Here is a 13,867-nt window from a genome sequence, read left to right on the forward strand (position 1 = left end):
GAAAAATGGCGACTCTCCGTTGTTTACCCAGTGTGTAAAACAGGCCTCGCACTCGTGAACTGCTTGTCTGTTTTGGGTGTGTTTGGTTTGTCCCAGTCAACCCAAAGCATGTCTGAACAGTGAAGGTCACGTTTCGCTCATACATCATATTTGTGTGGCTTTTTGTGCAATGTCTTGGGTAGAATTGGGTTTGTTTATAGATGTGATTTATACAATTAATTTATCAAAGAGGGTGAATTCATTTGCTTTGTCCATATCCAGTCAAGGATATACATATAAAAATAACACCTATGTGCTGAAAAGAATGATTTATGTTTGAGTGAATGGGGAGGATTCCATGGGATTATTTTTGACTGTGAGATTGACGGCATTTGAGCGTAATCACCACCGATAAATCAGGTCACGCAAACAAGAGACTGACAAACCTGTGTAGCTTGTCAAAGAAACTTATTGGAGTGAATTATTGTTCATCATGTGCTGTAATGTGTTCATTTAGAATGTGTGTAGGATAGGATAAATCTCGGGGTGTCCTTGGATCCTCGAAAAGTCTTAAATTTGGGTTCCTTAAGCCTGCAGATACAAGTTACAGAAGGCGAAAACAAAACAAAACGACATTCCAATTACATTCCTGAATATAATTGGTTAAGTGTTGTGTTTTCTTTGATTGGCTGACCAGATTTGTCACATTAATGAAAGGACAAAAGCGATATCCTGTTTTTGTTTGTGCATGTGTGTAAGAGCGAGTGTCTTAATCGCTGGCTGTTGTAGTCCGCCTCCGGGTTGGCGCGCCTCTCTAACTGACTCTGGCACCACACCTCCTTCCCTTGTATACCACTCGTAACTCCTGGCCTTTGGCTTTTCTGCTCACGTTGGCAAAACATTTGCGTAACAGAACCAAAATAAAAATGTCTTTGTAATTAAAATGAATTAAAGTGTAATATTTGTATGGAATTGTTCATCTAGCATCAGTATGAGGTTGTTATATATTTGTTTTTCATGTTAAAGAACTAAACTGAAATACAGATGTAAATTGTTTACAAGATGAGATTACTTATAAACTCACTAAGCTTTTCCAAACTCCTGAAGTTCAGACAGACGGTGCAGAGTGAATGAAGAAGTAGAAGTATCTGCTTGTTTCTGAAAAAATGTTTGTTGCACAGTTGTTGGTTCGCTCTAGCATCTGCCCCAAATTAATAATGCCAGTGTCTCAATGTTTTGTGCATTGTGCAGTCCACAGTAAAATAGTAAAACTTATCTTTACCCACATGCCACTTTCTCTATCCCCTTCAAAATAAATCAACTTTCTCTTCCATGAATCCATCCCCAAAAAACCGTTCGGCTTCATAATTGTATTAATAACGCTCTGACTCTTTCCCTAACCAAGTGTTATAAGTTCCCTAAACACGTGACTATAAATTGTTTAATAATTTTGTTACAGAAACATGTGATTTATGTTATTTATGTGTAAGACATCTGGGTTTGGCATTTCAAGTAGTTGTGTAGCTTTACGCAGCAGGAAGCAACAGCAACTTTGACAGATAATATCCTAGAAAGGGGGGTATCACAGCAATCCCTGCTGCTGGGGTAAGAAAAAGGATATAATGGAACAGGAATGTTTTGATCATTGGCCTCAAATAAGACGAGAATGTGGATGTGAAATGCCATACAAAAATGTTTTCCTCCTCTGAGGAATAAGGAAACGCACACAGGGGTTAAAGGCCTTTAATTTGAAGAAGCCGTTGAAGTGACCCTATGTCTGTTCATTTCACTCAGAAGATCATCCAGCACCAGAGACATGTCTACACTATCAAACACGTAAAACTCTCCAAGACTATATCAGCAGCTGCAGGTAAAACCACAGCTATTAATGATTAAGTGTTGTTAGTGGCCTGGGTTGTGTCCCAAGTAACAGTTGACATACTTATGTCATTCAAACAGGCTTCAGTCCTTCCTTCAACAGACCACACCGAGTGACACAACAAAATAATTCTCTTCCGCCACTCCCTCATGACTTCCCACTGTGATAATACTCGATTGTGGAACTGACCTGCTGTTTCAATTTGTTATTGATAGTTAAGAGTGTTTGCACAACCTTGTCAAGAAAGCAGATTTGCGCTGTTACCAGATTTACGTTCCGGGTTCGAATCCCGGTTCAGCCCTAGTTCTGGGTGGAGTTTGCATGTTGGGTGTTGGTTTTCTCTGGATGCTCCCGTTTCCTCCCACTGAAACGTGCAGAGGTTAAATGGTGGGTGAATGTGAGTGAATTCCAGTCATCATAAATTAAATCTGACCGTCAGCATAGCTTTAGCTTACTCTGCTTGTTTCTGGCTCCAACAAAAAGAATACATCTCGAGTTTGGGCTGGTTTCGGGCAAAAAATATGGGATGCCTGAGGGGTTTGGGCCAGTGTAGTCTCAGCCTTGGTCGGGTTCGGACAAAAAAGTGCCCTGTCAGCCCTATGGTAGCACAATCATGTGGAGGATACAACAGTAGACAATGAATGAATGTGTAGTAACGTCAAGCTTTCAGAATTTTACATGAAATGATTGTCTTATTATTAATGTCCTTTGTGCTTTGATGCTGCTGTGCAACCACTGCGAAACAGGGTCATTAAATTCATCTTTTTTTCACTATGAACTTGTGTGGCAGTCTTTTGAAAGAGGATATCACATCTAAACCGGAGGACTTAGGTGAAGCACTCAATAGAGTTGAAGTCATGGCAATAGTGGCATACAACAGCAGGAAGTTAGTTTGGATTAGGTGTCTCGTGAGAGATGCTCTACCTACCTACAGAGTAGGGAGAGTGAAAGGCAGCATGAACAAACAAATGATCCACATTTTTTCCAGTGTGAACATGTATATAATGTATACAACTGTCCTTTGAGTAAAAATAAATACTTCAACTTGAGAGGAAGAAAAATTTAACATTGCGTCATTTTTTGTTTACTCCTGGAGGTAGAGAGATTTCTTTTTGTGGCTTACAGTCAGTTGGGAATGCAAAGGAGTCTTTGATTGAAGCTTTGTCATCAATAATAACTAGAAGTATGACGTTATTTATATATATCCTCACATTGTGTATGGGCAGTTGTCTGGATGCAGCTTTTGAAAGTACCTCCTAAGTTAGACATCTATGTTTTGAAATGTATATTCGATCTGAGAGACCTGAGACCTTTGGGCTGCTTGACAGTGTTATCTTAGAAATCTGCAACTCAGGACTAACAGCTAACTTTCACCAAAGCATGGTGTGTCTGTCTGTGTTCAGGATTCTTCCTGTTTGTGTTTAGCTTTGTTTTCCCCCGCGTGCGAACGGGTGTGTCTGTCCTCAGTAATTCAACACCATTAACACATTGAGGTTAACTGGCTAAACAGCCTCGACCAGTGAGCACAGGGACTCTTACTCACACCCACATGCCATATGTTGGCTGTCTGCATCAAGCTGATGCATGCCATTCTGCCGTACATTACTACTATGCGAGCTCACAAAGATGACACAAGAAGACGCAAACAGGTCTTGTAAGAGAGCAGAGCGTTAGAAGGAAATCATTTTCTCTGTTCGCAGTGACACAAGGTGAGTCGTTAGAGAGAGAAAAAATAGAAAGGGGCAGGAGTACTGGAGATAAGAGAACCACCCAAACTTCCCAAACCACCCTATCAAGCTGCGCTCTTGGAATTGGATCCCTCCCTTGTTCACCACCTGAGTACAGAGAAACACAGTTGTGCCTCAGAGACTCAGAGGAGTGAAAGAGAGAGAGGGAGACAGAGAGAACTAAACAAAAACAGGTTAGCGCATAAACAACGCATGTAAGGAGAAGACAGTCGGACTTTTACATTAAATAAAATTGCCTCCGAGTCAAAACAAGACCCAGCGTTTTTTTTTTTAAACTTCAGAAAAACAGTGAAAAGGCGATTTTGAGGAAAGTCAACCTGAACTCTCAGGAGAGTCAGTGTATCTGGAACAACAAAGCAATGAGCTCACTGTCTGTGGATTGAATGAACTCAACATAAAAAGAATCAACACAACTCTTTGGGAGAAGAAACTGGAAACCAAAATGTGGACCAAAGAAGAAGAATGAGATGAAGAAAAGGAAAACCAGGAATGTCGGATTGCCTGGATTCTGACTTTGTAAATGTGTGTTTACTTGTGACAAACTTTTTCGTGCCAAGCCTGTTCTTGAACCATCATGTAGTGTCTCCTCGCTAGTTGTAAAGACAACCAGGTATTGACATTATACTACCAGAATTGGGTCAAGATCGTGGAGCTATGTCTCTTGAAGATATTAGAAGCACTGCCAGTCTTGGGGCTGAAAGCGGTGCCTCAGACCCCTTTGATCGCCAGTCTCTGAGCCAGGACCAGGATCTGGAGAACCAAAGTCAAGGCCAGGATGGAATAGTTCTAGAGCGTATTGCCTCTCTGTCGATGGACATGTTTGACCCCAGTGACTTCACTGGGAGGTTCAGCAAGATCCAGTCTAGGTCCAGAAAGCGGACAAGGATAATTGGGGGTAGGTACCATCAAGCTTGGTTTTGTTTTTTACCTAACCTTGTAAAACTATGATCTCACTACCTATTTAGACTCCCTCATTCTCTCCATGTAGCCCCCAGGAGGAACCCAACTTGACAAGTCTCTTTGTTGTGGCTTTAGTAGACCCTGTGAAAAGTGATACCCTCTCTTTCATAGCAAAGCAGCATGAGATTACGCCACTAATCTGTACTTTACAGATTGGGGAAAAGACATGTTGATGTGGTTCTGGCCTAAAACGTAAGCGCAGTTTTGTTTGTTGCCCCGGCCACTCATTCTTTCTCAGATTACTGTAACTTCTGGGAATTTTATGTCCAAGAAGTGCTTCCAACTGTGGTACAATGGCAATAACTCAAGTGGTTAGTCAGAGTGTATGGCACAGTGGGACCAAAATCTGTTAACTCAGTGGTGAAATTTGTGATTTTTTCCATTTAGATCAAACACTGTATCGGGCACAAATGGAATCTGTCAAATCTGACATTCTGACAAGTATCCTTAATGGCATTAGCTGATTTATGTTTTAAAGCTCCTCGATAGTATTGTTATAGTCTGATGTTATTTCTCTGTATCTGAACTCTTTAGTAGTAGGTTGATCCTCTGCCCTTGACTAGTCTGTTAAAAATTACAATAGTATCAGTTGATCTGTCAACAGACAAACAGATTCAAGGTTTGCGTTCTATTCCTGGAGAATTGCAGCAAAATCAAAAGGAAGTTGTACTTTTTTTTATTTACGTTTATCAACTGATGCCAAAGTAAAGTTACAAAGAAAGCAGTAAGGAAAGACTCAGGAGTTCAAAGGGAAAGAGTCTGTACAGGTTAATTTCACAGCAAGCGCATATTAGTGCGAGTAGAGCACAAAGTTTATTTTGTGTCTGAATATACAGTACATTTTTTCAGTGGGATTTGGCTGAACTTCAAAAGAGGAGAGAAAAGTGGGCGTACAGTGATCGTTGAAAGGGGAAATCTGGAATGAGGTAGTGGCTGTGTATGAAAGTACCACCTGCACAAACATGTCTGTCATGAGGAGAAAAAATTAAAAGTAACTTAAATAAATAAATAAATAAATGAGCACATAAAGGTCAAAATGTCAACACAAAGAGAGGCCATGGAATTAACTGTTATGAGGCTTTGGAGCTGATAGTGTACATGACGGAGGCTTTGATGTTAGTAGGAGAGGTACACCTGGCATTAAAACTACTGACACACACACACACACATTCTTCACAGTGGTTATCTGTTAGATCAACCCAGCTGTGTCAAGAAGATACCACTGTGTGAACCCCAAACACTCGCTTCTTGTGTTTGTGTGTGTGTGTGTGAGTTAAGGTTAACCAAAGTGCTTTGATGATATAATTAAATCTCTGCGATTATAGAAAGGAAATTGTTATTTAATCATTTAGAGTGTGAGGATGAACTGCTTTTATTTTTAGTTTGTGATATTTTGTGTACAAAGGGATTTATTAAATCATTAGCAAAATCATTGGATGCGTAGTTATTCATCAAAGTAACATAATTGATTTAGAATCAATGTATATATGTCTGGATTACTGAGTCACAAGTTCATCTTGAATGACGCAATTGACACAATGAGACTTGGTAGTGTGAGAAAGGGGTTCGAGTCATCCACTTGAAGGGGACCACCTCTGAATTTACTTCATTCTTAGGCTTAAAAGTTTTCAGACGGGAAGAGAAATCGGGGAAAACTCTACAAGCTGAATGAGGCTGTTGTGACTCGATGCATACGTTATCTTACATTTGCTTTTGTTTTGGTCTGACGTGCATGCTCAACTGCGACCACTAGTGGCACTCAAGTGTTGCATACTGGACGTTTGATGTTGTGTGCATTTTGTTTCTGTGCTTGAATGAAATGTGTGCATGTGTGTGTGTGTGTGTATGCTGCTGCTGTGAGTGAGGAGTCACATTCCAACAGCTGGTATGCTCAGGCCCCTGCTCAGAATGTGTGGAATCCTAGGACTTTCACAGGGTGTGTGTGGGCATGTGTGTGTGAGTGCGTGCACGCGTGTGTGTGTCTTTTTGCCCTTGTTTTTTTTTTTTGTCCTAAGCTGAATAGATGAACATTACTCTGTTGGGGCATTCACTGTAGGCCATGAATTTGAATGTATTTTCATGTAATGCATGAGCTGCTGTCCCACAAACTCAGCAGCAATCGTTTCTTATACAGAACTAGACCTTGGCCTCATAAATGGAATCAAGTGATCGCTTCATTAGCATTCATATGCAAATGAACAGTACAATTAACTCCTTTTATGAGATTCAAAGAGTATCGACATTCATTGTCTCTGGTCACTTGCGCAGATATACAAAGGGAGATTCACACAGACACATCTTTACAGTCAGACATTCAGTGGATATAAAACATCTACACACCCCTGTTAAAATGCCAGGTTTTTGTGATGTAAAAAATGAGACCAAGACTTTTTCACCTACAACTCAATTGAAAACCAAACTGAAATTTTTTAGTTGGGAAAATAACAAAATGTAAAAAAATGTAGTTGCATAAGTGTGCACACCCTTGAACTAACACCTTTGGATTTTAGTACAGCACTCTTTTTCTTTTTGGGTAGGAGTCTATCAGCCTGGCACATCTTGACTTGGCAATATTTGCCCCACTCTTCTTTGCAAAAACTCTCCAAATCTCCTGGATTGCCAGGGCGTCTCCTGTGCACACATCCCTCTGCATCTCTATTTGCATGCAAGTGATCACGATGATGCATGTTAATAACAGGTTCTACTGTCTGGATGCAACATTATGGTGTTAATTCTAATTGTTTGTAATAACTTGATTCCCACAAACTGGACATCATGCAGCCTAATCTGATCAACTCACTACTGCTACTGCAGTATCGTCATTCATTTTATGTGTATGATGATACTGAACAAAGTTTGTTCTAGGTGATATTAAAGCGTCTGAGGTGAACAGACACTGACATTCATGCAGAATATATCACATCATCAAACCAGGAAATAATGATAAATGAACAGAAGTATAAAACACTCTTATGTTGTCTGCAACTGTTTGTTTCTTATGGCGGGTGTCGTGGGTGATAAAATATTGATTAATTAAAGAATTAGTCCTCTCTGTATTACTCTTGATTTGCCCCAAAACTTTAATTTCCCAGTATCCTTTAGTGGCGATTACAATGTAATAACTGTTAAAAACAAACAAACAAACAAACAAAAAAGGCCTATATTCGTCAGGTAAATAAACACAGAATTTAGTGATACATACATTGAATAAATTACATAACTTGTGGATTTAAACCATCATCACCCTCAAAGAAAGCCTGTTTGGGTGTTGAACTTGAATCTAGAAAAGATTAATCGATTACTAAATGAATCGACAACTACTTTGATTGACAACTAAATTTTTTAAGGTTTTTTGATATTTTTATGGACCAAGTGATTAATCGACAGATTAATCGATTATGAAAATAGTCGTTAGTTGCAGCTCTACTTGAATCTTTGTTCACCCTCTGAATTCGATGTGCCACCCATGCCCCAGCAGGTGTTTTCCCATCACCCTTACCCGACACTGTTAACGAAATGAAAAACATTAACCCAGTAACCCACAGCTGCCACATGTAACTTTAACCCGATGACAAGTGTGAGTAGTAAGGGCCACACACTCTAATCTTAAATTGAAATTTAGAGTACAAGACAACACTTTTAACTTCATGTTTGGTTTACGTCAGTAAATCAGTAGCAGGTTAACACAAATGCAGAAATATTTGCTAATCATGTTTGCCGCTGGACTGTAAATGGTGGAAAATGTAGACAGGAATAGACCTGCGCTGCTTCTCTGCTATATTTCTCCTTCTCCTTTGAGGTTAAAATGTAATTGTCTGTTAATGTGAACCAGGCCATCCTGTGCTCGGTCGCTCTTGTGTGAGATGCAGCTTTGCATTATACTTTCTCTTATGAACTTTCTACTGCTTCTCTCCTGTCATTTTCAGTTTCTCTCCTCCTGCATCTCTTTTTTTCCCCTCTCTCTCTCTCTCGCTCTCTCTTGTCCACATGTCCTGTGGCAGTTCATCTAGGGAATTACATGATTACCCTAATTATCCTCGTGTACATCCACTTTTACTCATCCAACCATTACCATGATGGCCATCATACGTCCCAAGACACTTGCAGTATTAACCCGACAATCTGAGAGCTGGTAAATGTTTAATGTGGAAATTATATCCAAAAAAATGAAGTTACCATGTCTTTGTTCACTAAATAATAACAGCAGAGTGTGGCAATACAGCATTTATCACCAAGTCTTGTTCTTTATTGACCTTTTTTGAACTCTGTGGTTACTAGGGGTCCAATGATCGAAACAGATTCCCGTTCCATGAAAGCTTTTCGCTTCAACAACTGTTATTGCAACCCCTGACAGCACATGATTCCTGTTAGAAGTCAAAGTTGTCGCCCTGCCTGCTGCGTAATCTACCTAACTACTGACCACAAATACCATACGTTATGGCGTTATGATGTCTGCTTTGTTTCTGCAGAAGATAAGGTCTAACGATTGCATGACTAAATCAAGCAAGCAATTATGCAATAGTTATGTTCACTACCCTTTACCCCTTTACTGAAATTAATTTGGCACTTGCCATTTGGCTACATTAAAAATTGATTGCATGAAAACTGGTGTCACGCATTATGTCACCTGAAATAAAACCACAGCACGCGTTTTATATGCCCAGCAATTTAGCAATGCACCGTGCCAAAACAGTGACCTACAAATGACCCAAAAAAAGCAAACTGATTGGGCAGCACCCGCCCTCATGTCTGTGCTGTCGCGTCATCCTCTATTTCTGCTGTTGGTTTTAGGCAAATGTACTGGTCCCAGACTCGCTCGTTCATTTTCTACAGCTTTATCCTCCACATGAGGGTCACAGGGAAGGACGAAAGGTCAACAGTCCACCGCAGGGCCCTAGACCGTCTCCCTAAATATGTGCATAATTATCTAAACGTACAGTTCTCACACAGGAACTCGCATGTTTGAATGTTTATCTGAGGCAGTGATGCCATTGACCAGTTGTTATTTCTGGCTATTGGTTGGTGTAACTTGCTTGTCACTGCTTCTCTTGGCTCTCATTGGCTTGTGTGGGTACACAGCATGCTCACTCAGCACATACTGAGAGACACAACCTAACAATGTCATTCTTAATTATTCCTGTATATTCCTGTGTTCCTTGTGTCCTCATGGTCCTTCATTCAGCAGTTTTTTCCCCCTCCCATCCCCCCTCCCTCTATTTTCTATTATCCCCTTGTGCAGTACTATCTACTGTATCTCTCGCTCCCCCCCCTTGCTCTCACTCCTCTGCCTTTCCTCTAAGAGGATTGGCTGCTTGCGCTGACCAACATCTGTGTATCACTGTCCTGAGAGAGCAAAACAGAGAGGGGATGGGGTTGTTAGCAATGAAGATAGCAACACAGAGCGCAGTCAAGGCTGAGTGCCACTCTGTTTTTCTTCTTCTCTGACACACACACACACAAGCAAAACACACACACTCAGCAGCAGACAGCTGCAACATCCGCATCACTGGCTGCCTACCAGCATCCTCTTCTCGTTCTCTCCCAGTCTTTCTCTCCTGGAGGGGACTCCTCTTTCTCTTGCTTGCTCTGTCTGCAACGCCTCATCCTGCCATCCTGTTCCCCCTCTGCTGTCTGTCACCGTGGCGACATAGCCTCTGCAGCCATGGCGACTAGCCAGCAGGATTCAGGCTTCTTTGACATCAGCCTCAAGTCTCTGCTTAAGTCCTTAGGAGGGAGTGAGTACATCACTGTTGTTGCTTTTATTGGCATGCCAAGGAAATACTATGACGTTGTCAGATCTTCATCAGTCATCAGTGGGTCCTGCAATGTGATTACAGTGATTATTATGTATGTTTGTAAATCCCTGTTTGTGTTGGGAGACTGAACCAGGCACGATACAGTACATCATGATCCACACTATCAATACTTGGTAGTGTTATGTAACGGAAATAATGGAAGGGATGGAGAGAGAGAGAGAGAGAGAGAGAGAGAGAGAGAAGTGATCCAGGGGTTGGCTGTGGGTGAAACTGGCTCCTCAGCAGTTTACCGTTTTAATTATGTAGCGTAAAAAAAAAAGTTTGTGTTTTACTTCATTATTGTGTCCAGCACTAAAAGAGATTGGCTCCAAACTTTTTTTGAAGCACAGCCAAAATTTTAAACGATTAACTAAATAGGAAAGTGATTTCCATCATCTCATTCCTATTCCCAATCCCAGCAGTGTTGACTATTGCCAACTCTACTTTCCCTTCACCTCTAAGTCATTAACCTGAGCGATTACAGCACACACAAAGCACTAGTGTCTTATGACAACATTGGGACTCTGCTGCATTCAAGGTTTGCCATGTTTCCTTTTTGACATAAAGTGTAGACAGGAGCATATTTTTTTTTATTGTTGTTTTGTGATTTCAAATATTGACCGATTTGGTCATTTTAATTGTGTGTATATTCTGCAGAAACATCTGTATGATGCATGCTGTGCGTACGTTTCATCGGCTGTGTGTCTGTGTGTGTGTGGTTAACAGAGCAGCTGCATCAAGCTCATATATTAGGTGTCTTGTGAAGGACTGTCAGCAGGGGGTTATGTTGGTTGCGAAAGAATTGCAGGGGATGTGTTTATGGTTTCCCCCTCTGCCATCTATGATGATGCAATTAAAAAATAGGTATAGATTCCATAGGTTTCAGCTTGTTTTCGCCGTAAGACATAATTCGGTTATGTACGCTGGTTTGTCTGCTCCAAGGTCATAGTAATGATGGCAGTCAGAAGGCTAGAAAACTGTGAGGCCCGGTGAGTCATTTTCAATCTTGTGTTTCAGGCACGAGTTACTTATCTTGAGAAATCACTCGATAAATAGCTGACCCCATCAAAACAAAGTGCTTCCATCTCATTATAGGCATACACGTACGTGCACAACATGCGTGTCTTTCAGCAGTTGTGAGGAGGTTCTTGGATGCATACATGTGTTCTCTATCCCCATTCCCCTATCTGTGTCCTGGCTTAATTCAAACCCTAAAACCAGGTTTATTTCTTTCATAGCTGAAGTCAGCTATGAAAGACTTATGTCATGTAGCTCCTTTTATTTCACATCTTTTACTTTTCCTTATTACATGTTAAGTTGTTGATGATGATGATGATGATGATAAAGAGAAACAGAATAGTAACCTACCATGACTAGGGGAGGAGGGCTGCATTTTTTTTATTATAGTTATTGAGAAACATGCTGTAGTTTTAACCTGTTGTGAATAAACGATTCATACAGGTTCAACTTTGTTGATTGGGAAAGATTCAGTTTGCCAAAATCCAACCCTCCCACCGTGGCAGTTTTTAGGTGCCTCTTCATAACATACAGGTTAGGTTCTGCTCAGTCTTGTCGAGGACTGTTGGTGTGAGTTTGTGTTAATTGTTTGTGTTAAACGTGACTCACCGCGATGCACATGTCTAACAAAGCGCACAAGCAAGTACAGGATGAACTTATGTGACGATAAAGATGAGCCTGAACGTGACGAGTGCGTCAAAACATCCGATCTGAGAAGGCAGAGCAAGGCAGTGTTTGCTGTTGCTTACACAGACAGTGATGTAGGTTAAATAAACCTTTCAGGATATATGTTTCGCCGTAAACAAAGCTAAACTTGTATTGATTAGACATGACATGACTTCTGCTGATTCACTGCTTTCACTGCTGAGTCATGCAACTGTCCAGGAGGGTCCCAGGAAGTGATCCGGTGCTCCGTATCGACAGAGTTATTGGACACCATTTCTCCCCACTGACACGTACCTATAAGTCATGTGCACGTTTGCTCTCACCTTAAAGGTCCTATTGTGTAAGAAATGTATTATATTAAGATATAAAGTGACCAGGATGTGTCATCGGAGATTAAGGAAACGTGTTCAAATGGTTTTGGTGTTTTGGTTTTGCTGCGTCACCGTCAATCTCCATCTGTTGCTGACACGTGAAAATGAACTAAAAGAGGTAAAATTGTGCAGTTTCTTATTTTCTTTATTTGGGAAATCTGGCAAACACACTCCGCATATTTGATTTGATGCAACCCTCCCATTTATCCTGGCTTGGGACCAGCACTAGGAGTACACTGGATTTACATATTTGTACCTTTAAATTCAGCTTTAAGAGATGATCACTGTTAAGCCTCAACCTTGTATTCTCTGAATTAGATTAGTGGCCTTTGCTTTAACATGCAACCACATTATATTGTTTCCTGATATGTCACTTTAACCCCGAACAACTGTAGTGCACATGTGCATTTATATGTGTGTGTGTGTTTATGTGCGTCTTTATTTGGATGTGTGTGTGTGTGTGTGCGTGTGCATGCTTGTGTATGAGTAGGGGTCAGTAGGAGTGGTGGGTATGTAAGAGAACGGTCGCCAGTAGTCTATATATAGCACCTCCCTCCTCCTCCCGCCTCCCTCTCGGGGCAGTGTTGAAATTCCAACCCAACTCTTCTGGTCAGATCTCCACAAGAAGCACACTTTACTTAACTGCAACTCACAACTAAAAGGACGGCCACAAAACACCTCTCCAAGAAGCACTTTATTCCGTATTACTTTCCAATGGCCTTCGAGGATTCCAAGGTCACAGAAGCTGCTGTGCAGGGACGGCTGGCCAGAGGTGGAGCAGAAGCTTAAGTCGTCCCTGATTGTTGGTCTGTAGGCTCGCATAGCTCTCAAAGCATGGGGCCCTACACGGCCTCTCATCTACTCAGGCCTCTGCTGGAGTAGTTCAGTGGAATATTTCGTTGGTTCACTTACAGTGGAATAAATGGTTGTCGACTCTTTTGCCTTTAAAAGAAACTTTTGGAACAATTTCCTCCTCTGTCGTCCTGGCTATGGCTCACCCGCTGTTTGACTTGGATTAAAATGTGGGGAGACACCTGCAAAGCTGCTGGTGCTCACCTTAGGCACACGTCTTTCACTTTACCTGCCTGTCATTTTCTGAGGGATGGAGCTTTACACTTTCAGCTTCGGTTAAATTCACGTCATGGCGACGTCTGTAGCTACTGTCATGGTGGAGTAGTCGGATAACAAAGACGGATTTCTGTGCCTCTAATCTCCTGGGAGGAATTACTTTTATTTGTGAATTATGGGAGCTGTATTTGACAGCCTGTAGTCTAGTTTCCCATTTCTTTTTTTTCTTTTTTTTTAAACCTCACCTTTACCCCCTTGTATCTGCACCATGGAAGTGCCAACTAAATGGAGCAGGGCAAGTGTCATCAGCTTCATCAAGGGTCTTGGTAAGCATGCAAGGGTGTTGTTGTGCTTGCATGTTTGCATCCCTTGAGTCTTCCTATT

At 41.2% G+C, this 13,867-nt stretch overlaps 1 protein-coding gene across 11 annotated transcripts in view; it reads left to right on the forward strand.

Annotated features, from left to right (window-relative positions):
• fryb (furry homolog b (Drosophila)) overlaps positions 1 to 13,867 on the forward strand; it is a 52,381-nt gene that overhangs the window by 5,197 nt on the left and 33,317 nt on the right. For 7 of the 11 annotated variants that reach the window (XM_044042892.1, XM_044042895.1, XM_044042894.1 and 4 more), the window contains exon 1: positions 3,734 to 4,501. The exons of 1 other annotated variant lie outside the window; for it this stretch is intronic. In XM_044042892.1, the coding sequence (XP_043898827.1) occupies positions 4,261 to 4,501 (241 nt within the window). In that variant the 5' untranslated portion in view covers positions 3,734 to 4,260. Of the gene's footprint in view, positions 1 to 3,733; positions 4,502 to 10,110; positions 10,302 to 13,010; positions 13,810 to 13,867 lie in introns of those variants that run through there. 3 more of the 11 variants (XM_044042898.1, XM_044042901.1, XM_044042899.1) reach the window with 2 other exon arrangements.

Source organism: Solea senegalensis, linkage group LG13 (genome assembly GCF_019176455.1).
Source record: "Solea senegalensis isolate Sse05_10M linkage group LG13, IFAPA_SoseM_1, whole genome shotgun sequence".
In the NCBI taxonomy this organism is placed as follows: domain Eukaryota; kingdom Metazoa; phylum Chordata; class Actinopteri; order Pleuronectiformes; family Soleidae; genus Solea; species Solea senegalensis.